The 26,574-nt window shown below is 40.2% G+C and overlaps 2 protein-coding genes across 3 annotated transcripts; both read left to right on the top strand.

Moving 5' to 3' along the window:
- Positions 1–567: 567 nt before the first annotated feature.
- On the top strand, positions 568–5,893 carry alkbh4 (alkB homolog 4, lysine demthylase). Of its 2 annotated transcripts, XM_085289704.1 has the most exons (4): positions 577–695; positions 2,089–2,182; positions 2,866–3,054; positions 3,995–5,893. In XM_085289704.1, the coding sequence occupies exons 2-4, from the start codon at positions 2,177–2,179 to the stop codon at positions 4,514–4,516; spliced, it is 717 nt and encodes a 238-aa protein (XP_085145830.1). In that variant the 5' UTR covers positions 577–695; positions 2,089–2,176; the 3' UTR covers positions 4,517–5,893. The 2 variants fall into 2 exon arrangements, with proteins under 2 accessions (XP_085145829.1, XP_085145830.1); XM_085289703.1 differs by lacking the exon at positions 2,089–2,182 and having other exon boundaries at positions 568–695.
- A 701-nt stretch (positions 5,894–6,594) lies between these two features.
- LOC146566166 (E3 ubiquitin-protein ligase CBL-like) lies at positions 6,595–26,023 on the top strand. Its single transcript, XM_085289702.1, has 15 exons — positions 6,595–7,179; positions 8,850–9,097; positions 10,873–11,019; positions 12,783–12,939; positions 13,302–13,423; positions 13,539–13,676; positions 14,119–14,206; positions 14,360–14,491; positions 15,945–16,154; positions 16,436–16,552; positions 17,380–17,663; positions 17,958–18,125; positions 19,755–19,858; positions 20,027–20,209; positions 21,316–26,023. The coding sequence occupies exons 1-15, from the start codon at positions 7,036–7,038 to the stop codon at positions 21,657–21,659; spliced, it is 2,586 nt and encodes an 861-aa protein (XP_085145828.1). The 5' UTR covers positions 6,595–7,035; the 3' UTR covers positions 21,660–26,023.
- Positions 26,024–26,574: the final 551 nt, after the last annotated feature.

Genomic DNA, 26,574 nt, shown 5'->3' with positions numbered 1-26,574 from the left:
TGAAATGCATTCATTCTGGCACTCCCAGTTTAGAGCAATGAACAATGAAGACTTTAACAGAACGGCAAGGAGGGGCAAGAGGTCTAGGCAGGGTGGCACTGAAGTATATGAAAATCTCCTATATGTTAACGGAGTCAACAAAATATCCGCAAAAACACTTTAAAATTATTTATTGTACCATTATCTGTTCTAAGAAAACAAAGGCAATAAGAGGCTTTTGGACAAACAAGCAAACAGTTTTTACAAGTATTTTAAGGACATAAAAGTTGGAGGGCAGATTTTTAAGGCAGCCACTCCCGACATTTACCCTTATATCACGATCAACAATCTCTCTCTCTCTCTCTCTCTATATATATATATATATATATATATATATATATATATATGTGTGTGTGTGTGTGTGTGTGTGTGTGTGTGTGTGTATTTTTTATATTCAGAAATGTGTTTTCTTATTTGCATCCTCTTTTAGCTTTGGTTGGATAATTCTCAAACCCTGAAAATACCCGCATTCTCCGCTAGGTGTCGATAAAAAATGTTTTCGTTTGCTGCCTCTTCCTGACACAAGAAGAAGATGCAGGACGATGGCTCCCGACACCAGTGACGACGTGCCTTCATGCGCTTGTAAAGGTGTCCGCCGGTGTCTCGTTTGCGAAGGGTTGAAAGAGAAAGTACAACCGGAGGCGAGTGAATCAAAGGTACTGTTTTCCAACAGAATACTTATATATTGTGCTTATAACAGTTAAAAAAAATAATCAAATACTGCTAACAGCAGCGCACACACAAGCTACGGGTGCCCTCTGAGGACATTCCATCCTTATTAAAGGGATATTACTGCGGTTATAAATGTGTGCCAACAGCTAGTGATGGCCAAATGAAGCTTTCCGAAGCACTGAAGCTTGTATTGAAAAACGGTTCATTACTCGAAGCTTTTCAACACAGTCCTCTCCGGTGACATCTGGTGGTGAAAATTTTGAAGAGCAGCTTGAATCTGCAAAATAAAACGGACTGCTCAATTATCACTGCTCACTCAAGAGTGGAGTTCTCTCTGATATTGGGCCACCGTTCCGTTGCTTTGAACATGTAATTGGTTTTGTTTTCTCGATTGGGGGGCTGAAAAAAATGTAATGCGTATCTGCGTAATACATTTTGATCAATAAACTTTCCCTATTTAAACATGCACTATGGTGTGGCCTTTCTTTGCTCATAACTCCTTGATGTTGGTAAATACAATAAGTGAGCAATATATATAATATACATATGAGAATGCACAGCACATTATGGAGTATGCCCCTGCTGTGAAGTCCTGCCTCCATCTACTTGTCGTTTAATCACTGGACAGCTGGACAGGTTCATACAAAATATTAGATTAGGCCAATTCCTATACATATTTTTGACCTAGGGGTGGGACTGATTGTGAACTGGAAAGGGAAAATGCTTAGGGGGCTGAGTATGGCTGCATCGTCACTGATTTGTAGAATCATTTTGATTCGATACAGGATCCGATTCAATTTGATTGGAATCTGGAAAGTTTTGCCTCAGTCAGAACTATTACAATTCTGATCATTTAACAGTATATATCCATAATTTCGTATCTATTAAAAGAAAGCTGACACATGTTAGACTTAATTAGAGATGTAAACAGAGAGTTATGAAACCTGCAGCTGCAGAAGCCAGCGGAAAAAAAAAAGAGGCAAACACAGCGCGGACCCGACGACACATCAAAATCTGATTCTGACGCGTCGGGTCCGCGCTCTGTGTTCACGTTTGTATGCAGAATCCGTAAACCTGCTCCCAGTTACTGTTTTAGCTGCATGGTGTTTGACGACATGTTGTGAGGTTTAACCTGAGATGCTGGCGTTTCAGGCATAATAACGTTAATTTACAAATCGACACGGGATTTTAATGAATCAATATCACTTTATTCAATTTAGCATGGATTGTAATCAGAAAAGCGATAATCAAAACCCACCCCTAATCAAGAACTTGCAAAGTAAAAACATGATCTATGTAAGGTAGCCCTTTTGTTATTTACATTTAAAAAGAGGATTAGTGTTACTGTGCGCTGGCTGAGTCTGTTTCTTTTCTTAGAAATAGTTTCTCCTGCCCTGGAGAAAATCCACTTGCATGGAACAGAAGAGGCTGTGGAGTGCAGGAACTACACTGCAAGCTGGTAGATATGCAGGTATTCCTGGGTCCTGCAGACTATCACCTAAAAACAATAAACAAAATGATTTTCTAAACTGTGTAGCAATGTAATGTACGTATAGTGTCAAATACATTTTTGTAGTCTTCATTAGCTTTAATTCACATGGAAGTGTTCCTAAAGTCATATGCTGTAATGATATTTACATTATGAAAACATGATTTTGGACATTTCAAGTTTTTCACTTCGGCAGATAAAATGAATTGAGCAAAATCAACTCAAAATATTCCCACACGCCAGAACGTCCTCTCTTCCTCGCTGGCTCCATATCTGTCAGTGGAATGATCACCTCGTCGCTATCTGTCACCATCAACACACTCCACGAATCCCGTGGATGATTCACTTCCTTATATCCGTTTGAATCAGGTACCGAAGCAGTTACGTGCGTAATGAAGCTTCGGACGTCACTGGTCACGTGACTTTTGCCAAACGAAGCAAGCCTCAACACAGTGCTTCTGAACCAGTGTGTTGTTTTTTTCGACACACGCTCCGGAGCGTCAGCTTCAAGCGGGCCATCACTACCAACAGCGTTTGTCATTATAACAAAAAGGCATTCACTACAAACTGTCAATTTCATCGCCAAAATAATAATAATTCTAGGAATACATTTGCGTTACTGTATAAATAACGATGTTTTTCTATTTATCTATCTTTCTGTGAAGATTGTCCATCATTTCCTCTACGATCCTCAGTCGAGGCTCGCTGTTGGAAAAGATGCCCAGGCTGCATCCTTCCCCTTTTCTGGGGTCTTTCTGTGGGAGAACTTCATATCAGAAGAGGAAGAGAAGGAGCTCATATGTGCGATGGACCAGGATGTGTGGAAGGAGTCGCAGTCCGGTCGAAGAAAACAGGTAAGCATGTTATCAAATAAAAACAGACAAAACATTTTTGTTTAGACTATGATTTATAGAAGCGATTATCAGGGCTGTAAAGTCAATATAAGTGCCAGTCCGAGTTTACTCAGGTCATCAACAGTGATTCACAGAGAGTTTGAGTCATACTTCTCCATGCTGCCTTCAACACTGTTGATTGTTGATCGTGATATTTTAATTCAAAGGCTTCGTGATTCAGTTTCTCGATTGGGTTTCATCATGACTAAAGGGTAAATGTTTCTATGTGTCAGTTAATATTTTTAGAACTGCAGAAATAAACATTCTGTCAGTGGTTACTTTTTAACCTTATCATCTAACTCACAGGTGTCGAACTCCAGGCCTCGAGGGCCGGTGTCCTGCAGGTTTTAGATGTGTCCTTGATCCAACACAGCTGATTTAAATGGCTAAATGACCTCCTCAACATGTCTTGAAGTTCTCCAGAGGCCTGGTAATGAACTGATCACTTGATTCAGGTGTGTTGACCCAGAGTGAGATCTAAAACCTGCAGGACACCGGCCCCCGAGGCCTGGAGTTCGACACCTCTGAAACCTGTTCACAAATTATGAAGCTACGTTGATGACATTAACTTGTGGATGTCTAGAATCTTTCTAGAAATGAATAGAGACAAGATAGAAAAATCCAAAAAAGTCAGAGACAGAGAAAATTTGTTCATATTTATTATCCCTTTCTCTGAAACACAATGAACAAGTCAGGCACCTTGGCATCATTTTGGACTGTGGTCTCAGTTTTGATAATCATATTAATAAAATAACCAGAATTGCTTTCTGCTACTTAAAAATGTATAGGTTAGAAAATTCTTATCTTCTATTTGATATATGTAGTATGGAAAGTGTGTGTGTGTGTGTGTATATATATATATATATATATATATTAGTAATGGAGTCCAATATTGTTGCAGGACTTTGGCCCGAAGGTGAACTTCAAGAAAAAGAAAGTGCGTGTGGGTGGCTTCAGTGGACTCCCTGCTTTGAGCCATAAACTTGTGCTTCGGATGTATCAGGAATCAACTCTAGCTGGCTTCCAGCCAGTGGAGCAGTGCAACTTGGATTATCATCCTGAGCGAGGTGCAGCCATTGATCCACACTTAGACGATTCTTGGCTATGGGGGGAGCGTTTAGTCACCATTAACATGTTGTCAGACACTACACTCACCATGTCTCTGGAGCTGGGCCTGCCAGAGCTGGGACTAACAGGGGAGGTCCATGTAGCTGTGCACCTTCCTCGCAGATGTTTAGTAGTTTTATACGGCGAGGCACGGCATATATGGAAACACGCCATTCACAGGAAGGACATTCATATACGTAGAGTCTGCAGCACCTACAGAGAGCTATCTGCAGAGTTCCTGCCTGGAGGGCAGCAGGCAGACCTCGGAGCCCAGCTGTTGAATATCGCCTTGAACTTCCAAGGCTCTCCGGTTTAATCTAATTTGATGGATCCAGAGGGAGCTGCAATCTAAATCACTTGGACTTGTCTTAAACTGTGAAGATGTGTCCTTTAAGGCACCCTAGGGCTTGTCTGCTGGATCTGTGCCAGCTCCCCAAACAGTGAGCAGTGCTCACGAGGCTTGTGTGCATTAATTAGTTGAACATCTGCTTTGCTGCGAAGCCAAGCTGAAGTCAAATTGCTTTGGAAAAAATGTTGGGGAGAAATTGTTTTAAAATAGCTGCAATGTCATTATTTTATTCCACCACAAACTTCAATTTTCTTTTTGTTTTATGACAAATGGAGAGAAAATATACATACACACTTATTTAGTGTTTGGATGATGGAGAGCACAGCCTTACACATCTCTTTAATGGTTCAAATCTGGTGAATGGTATGGCCAGAGTAGATACCTTAATAATAATAATTTAGTAAGCTTGATTATTTTTATTGTGTCAAAATAATTTTAAATATGGCCTTTAAAGTGAATTGTTGCACTGAATTGCATTTCTGTCTCTGTCATTCTTGGAAATAGACGGTCTCAAATTACAGATGTTTAAAAGTGGAAGCTTTTATTGACACATATAAATATGTGTGTGTGTGTAGAGAGAGACTGACACAAACCTAATCTTTGACGTTGTGATGATAAGGACAAATCTTTGATTACAAGCTGAATAGAGAATTATATACTTGTTGGGATTGAAGCTTTTTTTTTCTCCTTCAGAACTGCAGTTGTAATTGTTAAGTTAAACATTTAACAGTAAAGTATGACTTAAAACAAAAACAAATCTGATTGCAAAAGTGAATCAAAAGATCTGTCACCTGAAACAATCATGTGCAATAGCTGCCCTTTAATATCTGGCTTTGTTGAATCAGCAGTGGCTGCGAGTCATTGTTCGGAAACCCAGTTTGTCCAGTTCCCGATGAGTTCTCAGACACAGAGTGAGAACTACAAACAGGATGTGGCCCGCACACCCAAAACTGACTGCCTTTACAAAGTTTTTGTGTTCAAGTCATTCTTCTTGAAGTCATTGTCTATTTAAAAGAAACAGGAAATGTGCAATGGTGTCAAAGCTTTTATTTTTCAGTTCTCTAAATGTGTTTTTGAGGTTGCTGCCGTTATCCACACATTTAGCTTCAGTGGTCACAGATGTCTGTATTCACAACACGTCTCCGGTTCATCCAGCTGGCAACATATGAATTTGATTAAGGACTACAAACATGAAGACAAAACCTTTATTGTTACTGTGTTCAGGATGTAGAGGGATTGGTAGTGCCGCTGCTGCTTAGTGATTTACTTTGTGATATTTAAAGGAAAAAATAAATTATATTGTAAAAGAGAGAACTTTTCAATAAAAAGCCAGGGTCAAATGAATTATTGTCTTCTGTATTTCCTGAATAGAGTGTTATTTCTGCTGGGGTTTGGAGCAATTTCTAATAACATTTTTCATGTTGGGGGAAATGAATTGTCACTGGAGAGATTACTTTACTAAACAATACATTTTTAAAAGAAAGCAGTTAAAGTTATGGATTTCTTTTTGCAGCTCATGAGTCCTTTGAAATCACTTGTAAGCTCAGTATTTTTTAAAGATTTTGAATAAATGGCAATTTACTTGAAACAGCAGCTTAATTTAAATGCTATTTTAGCTGTTAGCAGAGTTATAATTGATTTATATTTTCAATTTTTTCTTGTTTCGTTTTTGCTTTTTATTTTTCTAAAAATGTTTAGTTTTAGTTTAGTTTTTTTTGTTTCAGTCTCTTTAATTAGTATTATGTGGAAAGCATATGGGGGGTGCAAGATTGAGGGAAAATTAATATATCATAGTGAACTGAATATTACAGTAAAAACATTTTTTTAAAGCAGTTGACTCATAGTCTAGTTTTGTTTTGTTTTTTTGAGTTAATTTTTTTTTACATTTAGATTTAGTTCTTAGTTTAGTTTCAGTTAATTATTATAACTTTGGCTATTTGGCTCTATTACAGGTAATTTACGTTAAGCCAGTTTTAATTTTCCCAGGTTCTGCGTGTTTGTTGACCGTGCTTTTACTTTGAAGGTACGGCCGGACATCCTTGTTTACTTTAGCTGCTGGCTTGCTGTTGGCTGGATCCGCTTCTCAACCTGTTTGTTAATCGCGCTGTGTGGCTTATTAACGCCCCGAGTTTATAATAAGCCGGGCTGATTTCTCAGGGGGAGATTTGACTTGCCGTCGCCGGGAGGCGGTAGGTCTATTTTTGAGGACAGATTAAGCAACACGGTGAGCATGTCCTGAGCTCGGAATCAAACTGAGTGGCTTTTCAAATGTAGCTTGTTAGCTAGCTGCATCGCGTACAGTGTACACACTGCCTTTTTTGTTCTGCTCATGGACAGCCTCTGCATGACAAATTATTACCAGTGTTGAGTGCAGGCAGGGCACGAAGACAGCGATCGTTTTGTTTGAAAACGTGTCAAGAACTGATCTTCGGTTGTCAGCCACCCACCCCCAGCCCCGGGCTAACCCCCGGTCACCGACCGAATTAATGGCCGGAAATCCGAGAAGGGGCGCCGGTCTCATCGGCTTGATGAAGGACGCCTTTCAGCCTCACCAGCAAGCTCTCCAGCCTCACCAGCCCGCAGTGGTCGACAAGAAAATGGTGGAAAAATGCTGGAAACTCATGGATAAGGTACTGACAGTGGTTTTCCGGTAATAAATCCTTTACAAGAAAGGGGTTTGAAACAGTAAACGAAAAACTTCTTACTTGACTTTTTTTTCTTTTTGTCTGTAACTCGACATCAGAGACAAATGCAAGGCCACTTTAACTGATTTTCTTTTCTCACATATTGAAAAAAGATTTAGCTCAACTTTTCCATATGCTCCTTCACTTAGCGTGAAACTGCGGTTATATTGAATCATCACTAATTCCCTTTGCATGACATGAATAACCTCCAGGACATCCACACAGGAAGGTGCTTTGGCTTAAATTTTAAACAATAACCTTTAAAGCAGTCTAAACCTGAAGCCTAAAACTGGAGTACAGTGGTGTCTGATTGTCTAATTGGGGTCATTTCTCCTGAATTAGGTCACATTCATATCCCTAAGAGGACACCCTATATTTAGTATTGGATAAGAAGAGGTGTACATGTTGCAGGGGCAAAGCAAGGTTCTCTATAGTCATTGCAGCCTATTTACTTTCTTTTGCAGTTGGCTATAACTAAATCAGATGAGCGGGAAGTGCAGAGAGATGGTGAGACAAGAGCTCACAAGATATTAATGCAAGTGAGCTGATGTAGGAAGTAACAGTGCATCAGATAATAGAGAGTGAACCACGGCATGCATGTGCAGTGTTCTGTGCAGACTCATTTACACCTGTGCTTGTAAATGGCACGTTTGAGGTCAAAAGCTTTCACACCTGGGTGGTATGCTTCAGGGCTGGGTGCTGAAAATTTTTACTGCCTTGCTGTAAAGTTGTATTGTGGGAATATATTGCCATCAAAGTAGCAAAATGAGGAATCCGAGGGTTTGGGGGAAGGGCTGGATCTAATATAAAGAGTGAGTGTGCAAATGTATGCAAAAAAGAAACAAAACCCTACTTGCATGCACAGTTGGTCCACAGCAACGTGGGGAAAAGATGCACTTAAATGAATAGTGACAGCTAAGTTTCTGGTGAAGTTGATGCAAATTTTAGGTATTCAACGTGTTATTGTACTATGAGCCATTTCATGTTTATGGTCACAATATATTGGAAGTTATTTGGTGGGTATGGGAGCATAATTGAGTGCAATTTGATAAGTAACCTTAGTTGTCAGGTGATTAGTCGGGTAGTAAATGTCCGTCACAGATTAAAGAAACAGTTCCTGGTCAAACTTTGATCTACAGCTTGTGCCGCATTATTCTCCGATTACCGAAAAGACTTTATCAAGAACATTATCATCATAAACATTAGGAAATATTGGCTGAAACTTCAAACCATGACATCTGTAAGAATGGCAATTTTGTCCAGTAACATCACATTGCAAAAATCGTGACCCAGTTTTATGAGCTTAAAATTTATAGACACATCCATATCCAAACTTGCGTGCGATAGCTGATGATCTAGCTGGAAAACTGTCACGAAATCTGTGAGGTCTCTTTAAGCGCCCTGAGTATTAAACTGGTTAGTCCTGTATTTAAATGACCTCAGGCTTTTCTCCAGTACCATACTTAGACAAACTTTGTGAAACATGCACATTGCAGCATCTCGCATTGCCACAGCTAAAGGTTTTAATCCTGTTTGTTTTATTGTTTTTTGTTTTTTCGTTGTTTGCAAGTTAAAAAAAATAAAAAAATCTCTGAGCCGTTGCGTTCTCTGTCCAGGTGGTACGTCTGTGCCAGAACCCCAAGGTGGCGTTGAAGAACAGCCCGCCCTACATCCTGGACCTTTTGCCGGATACCTACCAGCATTTACGCACCATTCTGTCCAGGTATGAGGGCAAAATAGAGATCCTCGGCGAGAATGAGTATTTCCGCGTGGTCATCGACAACTTGACGAACAAGACGAAGCAGACCATGAGCCTTTTTAAGGAGGCCAAGGAGAGGATGTACGAGGAGAACTCCCAGCCCAGGTAGGCGCACGTTATATCTGGTCAAAACGATTCATCTTTGTGGGGGGAAACGGAATATTGCACCAGCAGAAAGCCAGGATGCAAAAGCTGTGAAGCAGGGAGTATCTGAATCATGGCACAGTTAAAGAGCTAATCGTTGTTTTTCTTGGCTTCCTATCAATAAAATAATCCCTTAAGCTCATGATGGTACGATAATTCGAGACCGTCTCTGTCCTATGGAGCACAGAACTGAGCTTTTTCACAGCATCTGTTTTGGCATGAAATAGTTGGAAAGCACAGATGTTGATGATCACATTAATAAAGATCGTTACCTAAATAGAATAAAAGCTTCACTAATGGACCACCTTTGTCTGAAGGTCTGCTGTCAGCATTGGCTGACTTTTTTTATTTTTATTTTAATCAAAATAAAAAATGGGTTCTTAATGAAAACCTTCTAAACTACCCAAGAAATACAACTCATACTGAGATTTTTTGTGTGCTATTTTTTTTTTCTCCATCAGATGATTAAAAAGATTAAAAAAAAAAAAGCGGCATGCTTGCACATCTCTAACTCTGTGCATTTAAAATGACTAGAAAACTACTGGAATTGCTGATGTCATTTAAGCTCTATAACATTAAACATGCAATCTTTTTGTAAATATTAATTTGAAGTATTGAAAAAGTTTGTCTTTTTTCTCGAAATGTTCTTACAAGTTTCCATCGCTGCGATTAAATCAAACCATATGAAGCAAAGTGAACTTTATAGGGAAGTGATTGCACTTTCGCAATCATGTGTACTTCCTCTGCTTCTCAGAAAGTCTTTGCTAAGCAAAAGTTCATCCTTCCTTTTACGCACTGAATTTTTATCAAGTGTAAGATGTTCTACACAAACAGCTGTGTTGGCATTAGCAAATGCATGTATAGGTCATCGGAAAGCCTTTTAATTGAACCTTCAAAGCTGAGGTCATGCTCAGACGATGTCATAAACATATATATTTTAAAAAGTCGTTGCCCAACTGGCTGTGCTCAGTATGCGTCTGCGACTTTTGGTTCAGTTTTTTGTCATGTGTCACCTTGTGCCTCCTTTTAAACTGATTTACTGTTTAAAAAAGCAAAACAAGTTTGGACTAGATTATGCACCCGCACTGGTTATGTTCAACCCCAATGAGGGTGGACTCACTTCCTCTGAAAAGTAGCGTTTCGTGTAGACTGCTCAAACCAGTTATCTTCAAATGTAAAGCAAACGCAAGTGTAAATGTCAATTTTCAACATTGCTTCCCTTCTTCTGCAATTATGTTCATCATTTCAGCTCTAAGTGGACATATTTTTATAAATTTGACACTTGAGTTGTCAGGAATGGGGTTCGTTTATCTGGGAGGTGGTGCAGCCGGCCACAAGTAATTTTACAGAAAGTGCTTTATATGCATTTAACAAAATAACACCAGTTGTTTCAACAGCAGAAAAAGAAAAAAGCGAAGAAGAAAATGTCCAGTTGACTATTGTGTTTGTTGAGAAAGAGGAAAAAAATTAACTGTAGATCCATAAAATGTGCCAGAGGAGAGGGAAATGTACGAGACGAGTGGTACCATCTTTGATTCCGCCTGATTGTTTTGTACTCGAAAGTGTCTGGCTGCTGAAAACTTCTATTTCTGTGTGCATGCAAGTGTAACTTCCCCTTTTTATTTAAAACCGAACATGGCGTTATAGAATACTAAAGACATTAGGCTGATGATACCTGTAACTAACTTGTTGCTACGGTTTCCTTTAATTGTCTCTCTTCCTTTTCTCTCACTTAGGCGAAACCTTACCAAGCTGTCTCTGATCTTCAGTCACATGCTAGCGGAGTTAAAAGCCATCTTCCCCAATGGCCTATTTCAGGGTGACAACTTCAGGATTACCAAAGCTGATGCTGCTGAATTCTGGAGAAGGTCATTCGGGGACAAGTGAGTTTTTGTTTCAGCTCTTTATTCTTATTCTTGGGTGATGCTCGAATGACTCATATTTCACAGTAATCCTTATTTATGTCATGCTGGCCATCGATTCCAGTTCATCTCTGGCTGATACAAGCAGTTTTATCTTACTTACTGCTTCCTGCCTCTTGCAAACAAAAGATTTAAACAGAAGTCAGATTACCATATTAGCATAGTCACATTCACGGGCAACATACATACGCAAAGTAAAAAAAACACAACAAAAGCGCTGAAACTGAGCATTTATAGCAGTGGGAGGTCTGGGTTTTGGGGTCATGAGTTAAGGCTACGTAAGATGACCTCATGATTTGAACCTTTGACTGTGAGCATCCCAGCCATTTTATTAGGGGCACCTTGCTTCAGAGATGCCTTCATTTTTGTGGCATTGATTCAACAAAGTGCTGGAAACATTCCTTGCTGATTTTGGTCTATAGTGACATGACAGGATCATAAGGTTGCTGCCACATACCCAGGTTTCCCTATTGGACTCTGGAGGCCATTTGAATGCTATTGCTTGGATGTTACTTACTGTCATGTTTAGAAAACCAGTTTGATTGGAGCTGTATCACCTGATATGTTATTTTACTGAAAGCAGCTATCAAAAGATGTTAGAGATGTTTGTGGGGGGAAAATCACAGCAGATCAGCAGTTTATGAAATGCTCAGAGCAGCACCAACAAGCATGTCCCATTCAAAGTCCTTTAATCGCTCTTTCTCCCACATTCTGCTCAGTTTGAACTTAAGCAGGCAGTGGTAACCATTAGAGGTGGGAATCACCATACATCCCACGATACGATATTATCACAATACTTAATGCACGATATGATATTATTGCAATTTTTTAAAATATTTTGCGATATTCAGATTCTGTACATAAAGGTAAACTTTATCAATATTCATTTTATCTAATATCAAAGTCTCACACTCAGTCTTTCTCTCATTTCAGTCAGTTTTATTGCTGACAAACTGAACAGTTTGTATTACAGTCTAGTCCAACTTAACTGAATGCAACCATCTGGTACAATTATAGCTATTCTGAACTATGCAATTTATGAAAACTATGCAGCCCCTTCAACAACTGAAGAATTTGAAAGTAAATGAAAACAAAATATAATTTTACATTAAATAAAAAAGTTTTAAACTTAATTAAAATAAAAAATGTCTTAAATTAAAATAAGTAAACTGTCATGTTTATTGCTGCCAAAAAAAAGTTAATCTTTTGCTCAGAAAAAGGATCAACATGCTCTGAAGTCAGAGCATGTTCCATTCCACAAAAACTTTTTTTTGTAACAAAATATCGATTTCTGCTGTCCCTGTATCGATACATTATTAGCAAACAAAATATCACGATACTTCACAGTATCGATTTTTTCCCACACCCCTAGTAACCATATACATATGTGTCTGCATGCATAAATGCACTGAGTTGCTGTCATGCTCAGATATTAGTATTAATCAGTAGTTGAACACACGTATCTAATAAAGTCACAGTTGAGTGTGTGTATTTGAGGAAAAGCATACCAGGTCCCCTTTAGTCAACTAAAAATACACCTGTGTATATATTTAGAGTTGTGTCTTTATAAAGGTCTGCTGCCTTGTTAGCTAGGTGTTAGCTTAGCAAATCTGCAATTTTATTACATTTTAGGTTCTGTTTAACCCCAAATTCTGTCTTAACTAATAGTGAAAGGCAATGTTCCCACAACAAACATTTGTTTCCTCTCCCTCCCTTCTACCCAGGACTATAGTGCCATGGAGGACATTTCGGCAGGCTCTTCATGAGTTTCACCCTATTAGCTCAGGTCTGGAGGCCATGGCGCTCAAATCCACTATCGACCTCACCTGTAACGATTACATCTCTGTCTTCGAGTTTGACATCTTTACAAGGCTCTTTCAGGTACGTCACAAAGCATTCAGAGTAGTTCACTGTAAAACTGCACAGTTTACTAAAATGTTATTAAAGTGCAAAGGCGGTGAATTACATGAGGACGCTTAAATTTGTTTATTTGTTTAAATGTGAGTCCAGCTTAGTCTCTCCTGTGTAAATGCAGCAGCAGGGTCTGAACCCACTCGCATATGTTTTTCTGTAGTGTTGCCAGCGATCAGAGTTGGTGTTTGTAATTTTATTGCTGCAAACAGATCTTCTGTCCTATATGCATTATAGTCTCATACCTGATTTTTGTTGTGAATTCAACTTCAAAACAGCCGATGTACACAACATAAATAAAATGTTTGCATTTGTGAATCTGTGTCTTGCAGCCATGGTCATCTCTTCTAAGGAACTGGAACAGCCTGGCTGTTACACACCCTGGTTATATGGCCTTCTTAACCTACGATGAGGTGAAGGCTCGACTGCACAGGTTCATCCACAAACCTGGCAGGTAGGCCTCACAGATCAGATATATCCTATAATACTTTTGGGGGGAAATTCCTACTGTATTAAATATTTTGTTGCAGGAGTTTGTAGCTGTTGGTTGAAATAACTCTCTCCCACAGCTATATCTTCAGGCTGAGCTGCACTCGGCTGGGCCAGTGGGCAATTGGCTATGTGACAGCTGATGGGAACATCCTGCAGACCATCCCGCATAACAAACCACTCTTCCAAGCACTCATTGATGGATACAGAGAGGGATTGTGAGTCGCATATCATCAGGGTTAATGAACTAGTATTTAGTGTCGATTTATAGCACTATTAAACTGCAAGCTGTCAGGGGAGGGTATTGTCTTTCAGCCTACTGAGTACATGTTACTTTAGGTTACTGAATTAATAGTGTGGAGGGTGGAGTCTTTGTAGTAGTTCCTCAAAATTTAACAAAAAACCTTACGAGGAACAGGTTGGAGAGTGTGGATAAAATGGTGTCACAATCGATGTATAATTAACTAGTTTGTGTCATCCTGCAGAGAAACAGACCTGTTTTGTTGTTTTTTAAGGATTTTATAATGAGAAATTGTTTGGCAGCCTCGATGAATTGTAAAAACATGGCGAGGTTGTTGTTTCTTACTGTTGATTTATAAAATCTGAAACTGACCCTTTTTTCGTGACTTGGTTGCGTTTCTGTGCGCCGTGGTTCTCCAGCTATCTTTTCCCAGATGGCCGTGCACAGAACCCAGACCTGACAGGGTTGTGTGAACCGTCTCCACAGGACCACATCAAAGTTACTCAGGTTTGTTTCTCATGTGCGTGCATGTTTTTAATGCACAGAACAAATACAGATGCATAAAATGACAGATTTTTAGGAATAAATCTCTACAGGATGAGAGTAACATGAGCAGCCGGTGTTGAACGGTCTCCCTCTTTCCCTCGTTTCTCTGTGTAGGAGCAGTACGAACTCTACTGTGAGATGGGCTCTACTTTCCAGCTTTGTAAGATCTGTGCAGAGAACGACAAGGATGTGAAGATCGAGCCGTGCAGACACCTGATGTGCACCTCGTGTCTGACCGCCTGGCAGGTATGACCTTATCTGCCACCTCTCCATTTAAACTATAAACTTTTATTACACTGATTTGAAGCAGCTCGATAAATCCTGACAGGGATCTTCTTTTTCCTGCTGTAGAATTTTCTTTAAATTCTGTTTTTTGTGTTCAATGGTGCCTTTTTAAATAGGTCAATTAATAATAAGTCTTTGATTTAGATTCATTTTCAGATTGCAAGTGTTTTACTCCACTCTCTGATCTGCATGTTTAAACTTAAGTATAATGTCTTTTTTCTTTTTTTAAAAAATTATTAGTAGTAGTTCTTGCAGTAGAGGAGTCGTGTCATGTTCCTCAGTGTAACTGTTGCAGTCCCCAAACTTATACGTTCGGTTCTTTGAGCCATAAGATCCCACAGTGCTGCTGAGTTTTAATAATGAAAGTGTGAAACAAAGGGAAGCAAAAGAACTCCGGCTAAAACAAACAAACAAAAGAGGAAGGAGACCATGAACGAACCACACCAGACTGTCTGCTTCAGGCGTCACCCCTAAACTACTTTTTTTCTTCCTTTTTTAACTAAGAACCAAAAACAAAATCAAAAAACAGGCCTGTAGCAACAGAAAGGCAGAGGGGAGGGACAGAGATTCCAGTTACTAACCATCAAGCTTCAGCAGCCAATCGGCACTAAGAATAAATCTAAAGTGAGATCAGGTTAACGAGGGTGCTGATAAAAACACAACAAGGTGACGACTGGACCAACGCACCGAGGTCACGTGTAGCTGTAACTTTATTGTTTTATTAACGTGATCTTACAGTCAGTGAAGCTGAAGCACTTTCTTTTTGTACTTCCTTTAATAAAATCCTTCTTGTTACTAACAACTAACAACTTTTCCTCTTCAAACATAAAAGATTAAATAGACTTTACTGGCTGGGAACATAGACTTGCTAAGAGTGACACAAAGGACTTGTTTGCCATGAGTGAGTGATTAAGTGAATGAATTTGATGTGCTGTTTATTCTTGATGGACTTTGGACTTTAGACTTCCTTATATGGAATTTATTTTGATTGTGGTTGACATCAGACGAACAAGATAATCGTTGTCTTCCCAAGCACAGTCGTGTTGTTCTCACTACTCTGCTTTCACGACAGAAATGCTCTCCGGGCTAATTTAACAGATTAATTAATCGCAGCATGACTGCAGAGTTCTTTAGACATGGTTTTTGTTGAAGTGCTCCTTCTGCAGATCTTTGATGTACAACATTTATTTGACATCTTCAGTTTTATTTACATTATAATTCATCCTATCCAGGTTGACTCTTTTTGTGGTAGTTTTCATGGTTTCCTCCTTCAGCTTTCATTCTTGAAAAGACTTGCAGCTGTAATTTGGGTTTAAATCAAAGCAAAGCCTTTTACAAATGATGAAAGCTTCAGTCTGCTCCTTTACCTTTACCTCCTAACCTTGCTGTGTCTTTCTGTGTGTGTGCATTTCAGGAATCGGAGGGTCAGGGCTGCCCGTTTTGCCGATGTGAGATTAAAGGCACGGAGCCTATTGTAGTGGACCCCTTTCACCCGAAGGCCAGTGGGGCTTCCTTTGCTGGTTTCCAGGGGTCGAGCAGAGCAGAAGCCGCAGGCAACGAAGAGGAAGAGGATGATCGGCTGGAAGACCAGCAACTTGTCATGAGCAGGCTGGCCTGCACCAAAGTAAGACGAGCACGTACATATATTTAGACGCTCACTGGGTTCTTTATTAGACGCAGCTGTTCGATTGCTTATTAATGCACATAATTAATCAGGTAATTGCTACAACAACTCAGTAAATTTAGCTAATAGATATGGTCAAGATGACCTGCTCAAGTTCAAGCAGAGCATCAGAAAAGGAATGAAAGGTGATTTGAGTGATCCTTATCGTGTAAATATCGCTGAGGAATATTACAAGCACTTCATCTGCTACAAAATCTGTAAATCAATGTGTGGGTGTGCAGGTGGAGCGCCCTCCATCTCCAGTGTCTCAGCTGCCTCCGGTGCCTCCGCGACTGGACCTCTTACAGCAGAGGTCCTCTGCCTCCCTTAGTGCACTGAGTCAGGGAGCCACAGCCAAAGTAAGTACACGCCTGAGTGCACTAAAGACAAAAGACTTTGAGACCGACTAGCTGTGGAAAAGAATTCAAAGGGTGGAAAAATAGTTTTTAGAAAAACACTTGCATTGGCCAAAGGTGCATTCAAGACTTACCGGTCACTGAAATATTTTCCCTCTGAATAGTGCCTATAAGAAGAGCCCTGTGCAAACATACAGTTGAACCAGAAGTAATAACTGCTTAATCATATGGAAGTCATATGCAAAGTGTTAAGGCCAACACCTGCTGCTGGGACGCAAACTTCATTACAGGAGCAGTACATTTAGGTCAGAGTAATATCACAAACTAACCACCTCCTATTACCAGCTTTAACTCACTTTTTATATCAATAAATGAATGTATATGAATGGCTAACGATATAAATATCTAATGAATATCTTCTCTAGAAAAGAGCATTTATAGTTTTAGTTGTGATCAAAAGAGCCTGTGAGATAAAGCTGTAATGAGCCCAAGTATATTTTAGTCAATATTTCCTAGAAGCCTTGAAGTTACCACAGTGTGTGTCAGATGTCCATTTGATAGTCAAAAATAATCATGTGTTAATGTGGCTGCAGATTCCTGGAAATTATGTGAATTGGCTAAGTGTTGGTATTCACAACTGCTCAATTGTTTGCGTGTGACTTAAAGATTAATAGTCACGCCTTTTTATTAAACCTCCAGTGTGCTGCCAGCCCTGCTAACACAATTATTGTTAATACCAAAATAGGATGTGTGTGTGTGTGTGTGTGTGTGTGTACTTGAGTCTTCACATCTCTAACAAAAAACATCCTGTACTGTGTCTTCTGACCCAGATGGTAGCCACTCACAGGGACAAGCCTCTACCTCTGCCTCCAGCACTGAGAGAGCTGCCCCCTCCTCCCCCACCGGAGCGCCCCTCCCTGGTCGGCCAGGAATCCAGACTCCAAAGGAGACCCCTCCCCTCCACCCCGGACCAGCCAGCCTGGGCAGCCAACTACATGGTGCCACGCCCTGCAACGAAGGCCCCGTCGTCCATCCCTCAGAGCAACGGAGCCGGCGCAGAGGGGAGCAAACCGCAGACGGCGATCAATGCTGTGTACTGCCTGGCTGCACTAAGGTGTAGTAGACAGGAAATAATGTAGTGAGACAAGAACTGATGAGGAGCGAATGGATATTTTTCAGTCTTTCTTCGACCTTGCCAGCAGCGTTCTTAACATTTGTTTTGGTGATGTAATGTAGAGCCACATCAGTGTTCTGATCTATCAAAATGATGCCTTTCATATATTTCTAGAACTAGTAAAAAAAAAAACTGTCAGTGTGTTTGCGTTTTGTGTCTCCTTCAGGATTTCTCAAATTTGTCATTTACGACTGATGAGAAAAAACACGCTCTGTGATGTCTACCTTTGCTCAGGTCGTTGCCAGGGTCAGCGGTGTCCAGCGGGGAGAAGCTGTCGTCAGACGGTGAAGATAATGAGTACATGAGTCCCACATCCCTTCCAGCTTCCGGTGCCCCGTGGGTAATAACAGGCTCCTTGGTGCCCCCACCACCAACCCAGGGAAACAACCACAATGACATCAGGTAAACGGAACAGCAAGGGGGATGAAGTTGCTTCTATTAGAAGAATGTTTTTCAGGAAAATGACCTCTAAAGGCTTCTCCGCAGCTGGAACGTATTGACACTTAACATGTGGGCTATTTATTTCCCATATTTTTAGGTTTCTGGATTAGTTTTAGTATTCTGACTCAGTTTTTAAAGGCCAAACATAATCAATGACCAGAAGAAGAACACAGCTTAACAGCATTGAAAGTATCACAGTGTAAGGAAAAAAATAGACAACACTGGATTTAGACTACAAGTGAAAGAAAATCAGACCCAAAGGGAGCATAAAAATGACACAGTTGGTTCCACTGTCATCTTATTAATGGAGTATGTATAGTGTAAAAGGAAGAACTTTACACCAGATCAGGTCAGATGACTTGAAGCTCCAGGGTGTGCTGTCTTTTGGACAGCACACCCTGTCCAAAGGACAGGGTGTGCTGTCTTTAAGGGAAAAATATAGATGTTGGGTTGTTGGAAATACCAGCAGATCAACAAACATGCTCAGACCTTCCGGCAGGTAATAAAATGTGCTTATGTGTGTGGTTATGTAATTGTATAGTGAATTGCAGAGAAAAATCTCGCTGGGAAAGGTTACAAGTGAATTTCAAACAGTTCGTAGAGTGAAAAGTGAGGAAGTTGGTCTATAAACAAGTTAAAGGGATAGTCTGACACACAGTAATGCAACCCTCAAATCTGAAGCTGTGTATTTTGTCCAGCAGGGTGCTCTCGAGGTTCCCATTCCTTAGACAGAACTCTCGTTCACTTACTTGCTGTTTTTCACCTCCTTAAATAATTTAAAGGGCATTGCTTGAAGATGACGGCAGCTGCATCTCAGCTTGTCTCTTTGATTAAAATGATGAAAGTGTCTAAAATGTAGGGAATTCGAATGGATAGGAAATCTGCTTAAATTTTAAAACTCGAGAGCTGAAAGTTGTGGTGTGAGCCTACAAAGATGCCTTCACTGGGTCCATGCATGACTAATTAGGCTTAAAATGTGTAATATTTGGAAGCATTCATACCTCTGTGTGATTGGTGGATTTTTGTTTGAAGTAGAGCTAGATGTTTAGCGGTCTATTTGTGATGTTAGCACACTGAAATGATGAGTTTTTGATCAGAGGTTTGGTGATTTAGCTTACAAAGTGTAGATTCAGTCATTGAGAATATTACTTTCTCTGTGAGGATTAGTTTGTGTAAGAGTCAGGCATAAAGGATCGCCAACAATGGCCCTTTTCAAAATCTGCTTCTAATACTTTTTCCTTTCTTTTTGTTTATTTTGGTCATGTAGTGTTACCATGGTAACTAGACAAAATTTCAGATTATGAGTTAAGTGTAAGGGGCTCAGGATGCAGACTTTCCAGGCACACCGCTCTGTCCCCAACCACCTACAGTTCAAACCTGCTGTTTGCAAGGGGCATCCTATCAGAAGAAAACTGACTTTAAGGGGACGGTGGCCTGAAAGTATAAATGGCATTATTTATTTATTTATTTATTTAAAATCATGGAAAACTATTTGAGTCCAAGAATAAGATTCTTTAAATGAAAATAAGCACAGTTTGTTCCCCTTTAAATGATTCCTCTATCTCTCTCCGTCTCGCTGTGTGCCTGCAGTGAGGTGGGGGACAGTGACTCTGAGGACCCCCAGGTTTACGAATCCATGTGTAACATCCAGGCCCAGGCTGGCTCGTCGGAGACGACACAGAACTCTGAGCTGGGTAACGTTCTCAGTTTCTCACTTCAGTGTATGGGAAGTGCTTGATCATTGTGGATTACTAACAGTAATCGGACTATTTGTTCTAGTAGTAGTGGATAAACTGAAATCACAGAATTAAGAATATCAGTGTAAAACCTCATTTTTATTTACATTTTTTTCCCCCTCCAAGACCTTCCTCAGCATTCAGCTGTTCCGCCGGACAAAAAGGAGGAGGCCAGTGTGGAGGATGTTTACGAGTATGACTTTCCCAGACCAGTGGTCCCTCCTGCCCCCGCCAGAAGAGCCCTGTCAGATATCGGCGGCCCTTCTTCAGCCTTCAGTAATCTCAACATAGACTCTGCAGTAGATCCCAGTATGTGTGGGTTTTTTTTTTTTTTTTGTTGTTGTTTTGTTTTTTTTCTCCCCCCTTTTTTAATTTCTAATGATCAGCAGGTGGTGAAATTTCTGGTTTCAAAAAGGGAGTTGTGGTCATTAGTTACGTCGTACTGAACACAGCGTGATTTATATTTTAATAGTGATCACCAGTATGCTCAGCTTGGGGCTTCAAGATGATGCACGAACAAACCGGTGACATCCAGTTCTCTGTTGTCCACGCTATTAATGTTGTTTTATTGAGCATTTTTCCTCAGGCTGGAAATAAAACAAAAAGTGCCAAACAATTTTTTTGGCATTGAAGCTAATCACAATTAAAGAAAAATCAAAAAGTCCAAACAGAAAAGTAGTTTTAGTTAGACTCTGTAGTGGTGGACAAATGAATATTAATTTGAGAAGTAATTAGGCTACATGAATGTAACTTGAAACTTCTTGTTTAACTTTGGCTTCAGCAAATTACTGCTTTAACCACACTGAAGTCAGTGATGGAAATTGCTTTCATAGATACTCTAACACATAGTGCTGCATGTCAGGCCAGCTTGTGAAACTGCTCAGGCGATTCATGAGGTCAAAGTTACAACAGAATCCATCGTGCCAGGCTTGAAGCTATGTGCTTCTAGATGAACTACAGGTAGTTTGGACCAATCAGCCTTCTGTTAGGAAGCCACATTCATTCTAGGAGCAAGTGTCACTGCTTGGCAGTTTGCTTGGTAACAGTTATTTTGAAGCCAGAACTTTAATGTCAGTGATAACCTAAAGGCCTTTTTTCCTGCAAGTTTTATTTCTGTGGCACATGCTGTTTCTTTGCCTTTCACAGACTGTTACAGATGATTTATCCAGTGTTTTAGTTTTTTCAGAGTGCGGATACTTTTAACAGTTTTTAAGGACTTCTTAAATGTTTCTGTTTCTCAGATGTTTCAGGTTAGCAAATGTCTGGTTATAAAGGCAAATATTAAATTATTTTTCCCACAAATCATCTACTCATCAGTGCTCATGTGTCAATGTAAATGTGTATTTGACGTGTTTATTTTGTATTTGACTCATCACGTTTCTTATTTTTCTTTCATTTTCTCTCATTTGTTTCAGGTATGTTTGTAGCAGGCGGCGACCCCGAACGTCCCCCAAAACCTCTCCCGCGGCGAGCCAACTCTGACCGACGCCCTCGTCCGTTAAACCGCGAGCCACCTCCGCCGCCGCCAGACCTCCCTGGCCCCTCCTCATCTGCCTCCCCTGTTCCACCTCCGACTATTCCTCCTTCAGGTCCTGGAAGCTTGGCCCTAAACGGGGAGATTGAATGCCTCATATCCCAAGGCTACTCCATCCAGGACATCCAGAAGGCCCTGATGATCGCTCAGAACAACCTCGAGACGGCCAAGAACATCCTGCGCGAGTTTGTCTCCATCCCTTCCACAGCGCACATCGCCACATAGTCACTTTGCGCAGGCTCATCCTCTGTCTCGTCTCTCTCCACTCTGTGCCATTATCATTTACCAAGCACTTTCCTGCAGGGCCACAAGTACTTTCAGAAGGCTTTACTCTGAGGGATGATGCTGCGTCCATGTTATATCTCATCCAAAGTCATTTGTAGTGGGAAAACAGCAACGTGGGGTGGGGTGGAGGGACTATTGTTAAAGACAATGTCAAGCGGCTGAAATTACAGTCTCAGAATCTCTTTTACTTGTAATATTCATTTGGAGATTGAGGGTTTTGGCCTTAAAGGTGAGAGGTCAACTGTAAGTCCGATATGACCTGAACACAGCATAAATGGAGAATCGGAGCCTTTAAAATGGGCTTGCTGTGACCCTGCTGTGATTCGCTGAGTTAGTTAAATGCTGCGGCAGTGTCTCCCCTCAGTCTGCGTGCACGCTCTCATTAAGCTAAGTGTTAAAGCCGTGCAGACTTTGTTCAGCGAAGGTACCCCGCACATAGTCGTGTCCGACTGGGCGTCCCACTGCCTGCAGCCGCTCGGTCTGGTGCTTTTACTGGCTTCTTTGCAAATCGTGGCGTACGAATATGTAGCGATACGGTCTGAAACTGGTGATTAACTGTGTGGCAGTCGTGCTCGTGCTGATGAATGTGAACGTGTAGTCGCGGTGCAGTATTGCAGGGCTTCGATGTCGTACGCGTCGCTGTGGCTCGCTCCGTTTTCGATGGTATCTGACAAGGTGAACACAATTCAGTTGCCGTCTGTCAGCTCCAGGTTCGGTGATAGTTCTATGATGAAATAACAAATTTAATGTTTAAGTACTCTCATAATGTGTTGTGGTGTGCGTAGTACTAATAATGGCTGAGTTTGAGTTCTTTTTAATTCCATCGTTTCCTGCCACCGCTAGAGGTGGCCCGACACTGAAGGCTGGTTTATTTAGTCGCAAAGCTTCTCTCTACGCTCGTAGTTTCTTAGTTATTAACCGAAAGAAGCTCTTAGAACAGCTTCACTCAGTTCACTGGGAAATCACATCAAACTCTAAAGCCTAAAGCAAAAAACAAAAAACTGAAAGTGGGGTGAAGTCACGTGGACTCAGGTACTCAGTAATAAGCCAGGTTATATGTAACGAGCAGATGCTAAAGGACACGCTTCCTCCATCCTCACAGACATTCCATAGAGTGGATTTTCTTTATATTTTTAGGTTTCCTGCAGCATATTTACATACAGCTACCATAGTTAAGATATTAAAATCTGTTTTCTGATTCTTCGATGAGCTCGTTTACGTCCTCTAACTTTAAATTCTGGATATGACTCGAATGTAGCTGCGGTAATTCCATCTGTCCACAGTCCTGTATGACCATTTTGTGGATTTCAGTCACTCTGCAGTTCATAAAACTCTTCATGGGAGGAATGTTGGGGAAAGGCAACAAAAATCTCAGGATTGTATTAATCCGTCAAAGCAATTTACAACACATTACAGCTGTCACAAATGCCAACAAATTTCTAAAACATGTTTTAGAAATTTGTAAAAACTTTTTAAAACAAAATTGTATTATTAGTTATAATGTTAATAATGAACAGAATTCATGTTTTTCAGGCATAGCAGTGAGCCAGTAAAAACTTTCTGTGCAAGAATGCAAGAAAATAAGTATGTGGCATCTTAATTAAAAAAAAAAAAAAAAATTGTATTTAAACCAAATTAATGGACAACAAAAATAATTATATTCAAGCATTAAAAATAAAATTTCAATCAAATAGCTTGTTTATACTGGTGGATTAACTGGTATGGAGATGATTTCGGTAAATACTAACACTGTTCATTTAGAGCAGCTGGGGCACAAACCTTATATTGGATGGTGGTCTGATAAACGTGTTGTATAGCCAGCTTCTAGATGCGCAAGTGGTAACACTAAACACGCTCCTGATCACTAGTTTCAAACTTAGAAAGCCAATTTTTGGGGGGCTGATTTGAGCTATTTGCAGATGTATTTCACTCTTGGTACTATATAACTGCTACTAAATGGAAATTAAAAAGAAAAGACTAGATGAGCGAAACACCCTTCAAAGATTTATCCGTGATGTTTCGTAGTTTTCCACCAGAGGGCACTCTGTAACTTCCCTGTTGGCAACAGGAATGTTCTGAGCAGAGTGAGAGAGTAAACGAGTGATCCATGACATGTATTGTCTGTATTTGTGTGTGTATAGACTATGCATAACAAATTTGTTTATTTCGGCTGCTGAAAGAAAAACAAACTGTTGATATCAGATTTTTAAATCACTAAATATCAGTTTTGTTTTATCCTATATGGGTCGGGAATAAATGCCCAGAATAAATTGGCTTGAAATTGTCACAAAACCTTTGAACAGGGACTCGTAGACTCTGACTTCTATTTTAACTTTGGTACAAAAAACAAAGAAATCAACAATCTGCTCCAATTTTACTAACACGTTAACTTCTTCGCGTAAAATTTCAAGCATGCGTGCTCTTCATCACACCAAAACTCTGGTACCACCACTAAGGATGAACTTAGATTGTAATACTTGTAGTGTTGCAATCCATTACAAATACTAGCTTTCCTGTAAAATGTCTGAGTTGACGATACGGGACTTTCTCCAAATTCCTGCTGTGACCATGTGCAGCTTCGCTGATTCATGTACGCTACTGTGTAGTTTTACTCCCCTTTTCTCCTCTTTAAAAGCTGCTAAGAAGTAAACATCTGGTGAGATCAACACTCTTCCCATACATACTTTTATGAACTGCTGCTTTTCAGTGCACAGAGACCTTAGGTCCTTAACGCGCCAATAAAATATCCAAATTGACACGTAAAAAGCCCTTTAAAGGTTTGGATTTCTCTCAGGTTATATTTTCTTGTCAATGGACCAAAAAATTCAGCAGCTGCCACTTCCAGGCATCACCACACCTATAGCGTCTGAGATGAGCCCATCGGTGGTATTCAGCGTCATACCTGCATGAGGGCTGTTGGTTTGTCTACTTAAGAAACTAAAGAAAGATTCAGATTAAAGACATTAAAGGAGAACAGTGATCTGATCTGAATCCAAACACAACACAAAAAGAGTTGCAACATCTGGAACATTTATGTTTTTCTGCATGAATATTATTTAAACCATAGGCTGATTTTTGTTGTTGTTCTTACAAGTCCTAAAGGTAGATGACAAGAACCCAGTTTAATCAAATGAGCCTGACAGTGAAAGGAAGCTCACTGTCAGCTGGTCACCTTTTCATTCCTCCGCAGCGACATGTACAGTAAACGTGCCTTCTGTCCATCACAACTTGCACATGCCAGCAGGCAAGCCAAAATAACCCCTCCACATTCACCATTTAAATGTGTTGGAAACTACTGCAGATTGTTTTCAGGTCAAGCGCTCTCTTGATTTCACCATGGTAACACTATATCAGAACTACAGTTTATGCAAATTTACCTTTTTAGATTAAAAAAATTTAACTGACTTAAAAGTGTTTCAGAATAGAGAGAGCTCCACTTTTTAAAGTCAAAATAACAAACTTTAACCCTGATTTGGGTGAAAGGGCAAAGGGTGATTGACTTATATTAAACATGAACTTTATCTGAAAAATGTTTCTCGTAATTATCAGACACTAGGATCTCCCACCCCCAATAAATGTGCTGCTGGATTTGGAGACAGTGCAAAAACCTAATACTTCAAACGGAACTAAATGAAAAGAAATGTTACTAAATTTCTAAATCTGATGCTAAGGGGGAGAAAAAAACCCCAGTAAATCCTGTTAAGAACCCAGAATACCCTGGAGTTGTCCTGCTGTTTTCTGGCTGTCTGTGATGCCACAGAAATGTTGCAGCTTTAATCGCCCCAAACCAAAAGAATCTTAAAACGTGTGCGTGCGCTGCTCCTCCTCCTCATCTTCCTCGAGTTGCCCCAGAACAGAGACCACGAATGTGTCTTCAGTCCCCTCAGCTTTGTTTTCACTCAGTCTTGGCGTTTTGTATCAAGGCAACCGACTAAATGGCACTAACTCCAGGACTGTTGTAGTCCTGATGTGTGATGACGCACTCAAGGCTCATTGTCCTGCTGAATCACTGCCAGAGGCTCCTCCGTCTCACACGCTTTCTCTCAGTGTCGCCGGTAACCTCGGCCGGTGTGTTGGTTCTGATCCGCTGATTAACAAGGAGTGTGTGCGTGCGCTTTATTCATGTTAACTAGCCTTCTCAACAGGAACTTGCCTACTAAAAAAACTGTCTTCATTGCTTTATTATTGTCTATGTAGATATTTTATTTATTGTGTTTTTAATATCCTCGGCATTCATTGTGTTACAATGTTTTCATGCCTAAGCCATTAAGATTTTTAATTAAACTGTATTTTCTTTAACATTTGATCTGTGTGGTTTGTCACTAAACATAAGCAAACAGATTCTCTATTAATGTGTTTGAGCATCAGGTTATTTGCATTTATCAAACTTTATGGGACACGCTAATGAAACGATCCTGCAATAACAATTTTAAGACTTGACACAGTACGCTGCAAGACTGTCATCTGCAGTGCATCACATTTGTAAACGTAGTGGGTCTCCAAACATTTACTGCTGCATTATTCTGCATTCATTAGCGGTTGTGTTTCTGGCTACATGCTGAAAGTAAAGCCAACGTTCTCCACAAACTCCAGGAGGAGCTGCTATTTCTCCTTTGTTTACTGCTAGAGAACTTGGTTTGTCTGCTTTTATCAGACTCAATTACTGAACAATTCTGCCTGAAGCGAGGTTAATGAGAGTGTACTCGACAAATTAAAAGATCAAAAAGGGTTCAGCAGAGTTGAAGGCGACTGTAGAGTCACTGCAGGCAACTTATTAATCTAAAGGTGAGCTGCGACCACTGTGCTATGAATTATGTTACAGTTATGGGACACTGGAGGTGAATACATGTTTTAA

The sequence above is a fragment of the Mchenga conophoros genome, linkage group LG10 (assembly GCF_057382185.1).
Source record: "Mchenga conophoros isolate Kocher_MC1m ecotype Shallow Benthic linkage group LG10, M_conophoros_male_GT1.1, whole genome shotgun sequence".
In the NCBI taxonomy this organism is placed as follows: Eukaryota; Metazoa; Chordata; class Actinopteri; order Cichliformes; family Cichlidae; genus Mchenga; species Mchenga conophoros.
The sequence above is the reverse complement of the archived record's forward strand: the minus strand, read 5'-3'. Positions and strand labels throughout refer to the sequence as shown.

Bases quoted from the DNA above. Each gene is read 5' to 3' on its own strand.
- LOC146566166 (XM_085289702.1), top strand. From the start codon at position 7,036: ATGGCCGGAAATCCGAGAAGGGGCGCCGGTCTCATCGGCTTGATGAAG. The intron at 11,020-12,782 runs GTGAGTTTTTGT...CCTTCTACCCAG, and splicing joins AGAAGGTCATTCGGGGACAA to GACTATAGTGCCATGGAGGA. The intron at 16,553-17,379 runs GTAAGTACACGC...CTTCTGACCCAG, and splicing joins GTCAGGGAGCCACAGCCAAA to ATGGTAGCCACTCACAGGGA.
- alkbh4 (XM_085289703.1), top strand. From the start codon at position 582: ATGGCTCCCGACACCAGTGACGACGTGCCTTCATGCGCTTGTAAAGGT. The intron at 696-2,865 runs GTACTGTTTTCC...CTTTCTGTGAAG, and splicing joins CGGAGGCGAGTGAATCAAAG to ATTGTCCATCATTTCCTCTA. The intron at 3,055-3,994 runs GTAAGCATGTTA...ATATTGTTGCAG, and splicing joins AGTCCGGTCGAAGAAAACAG to GACTTTGGCCCGAAGGTGAA.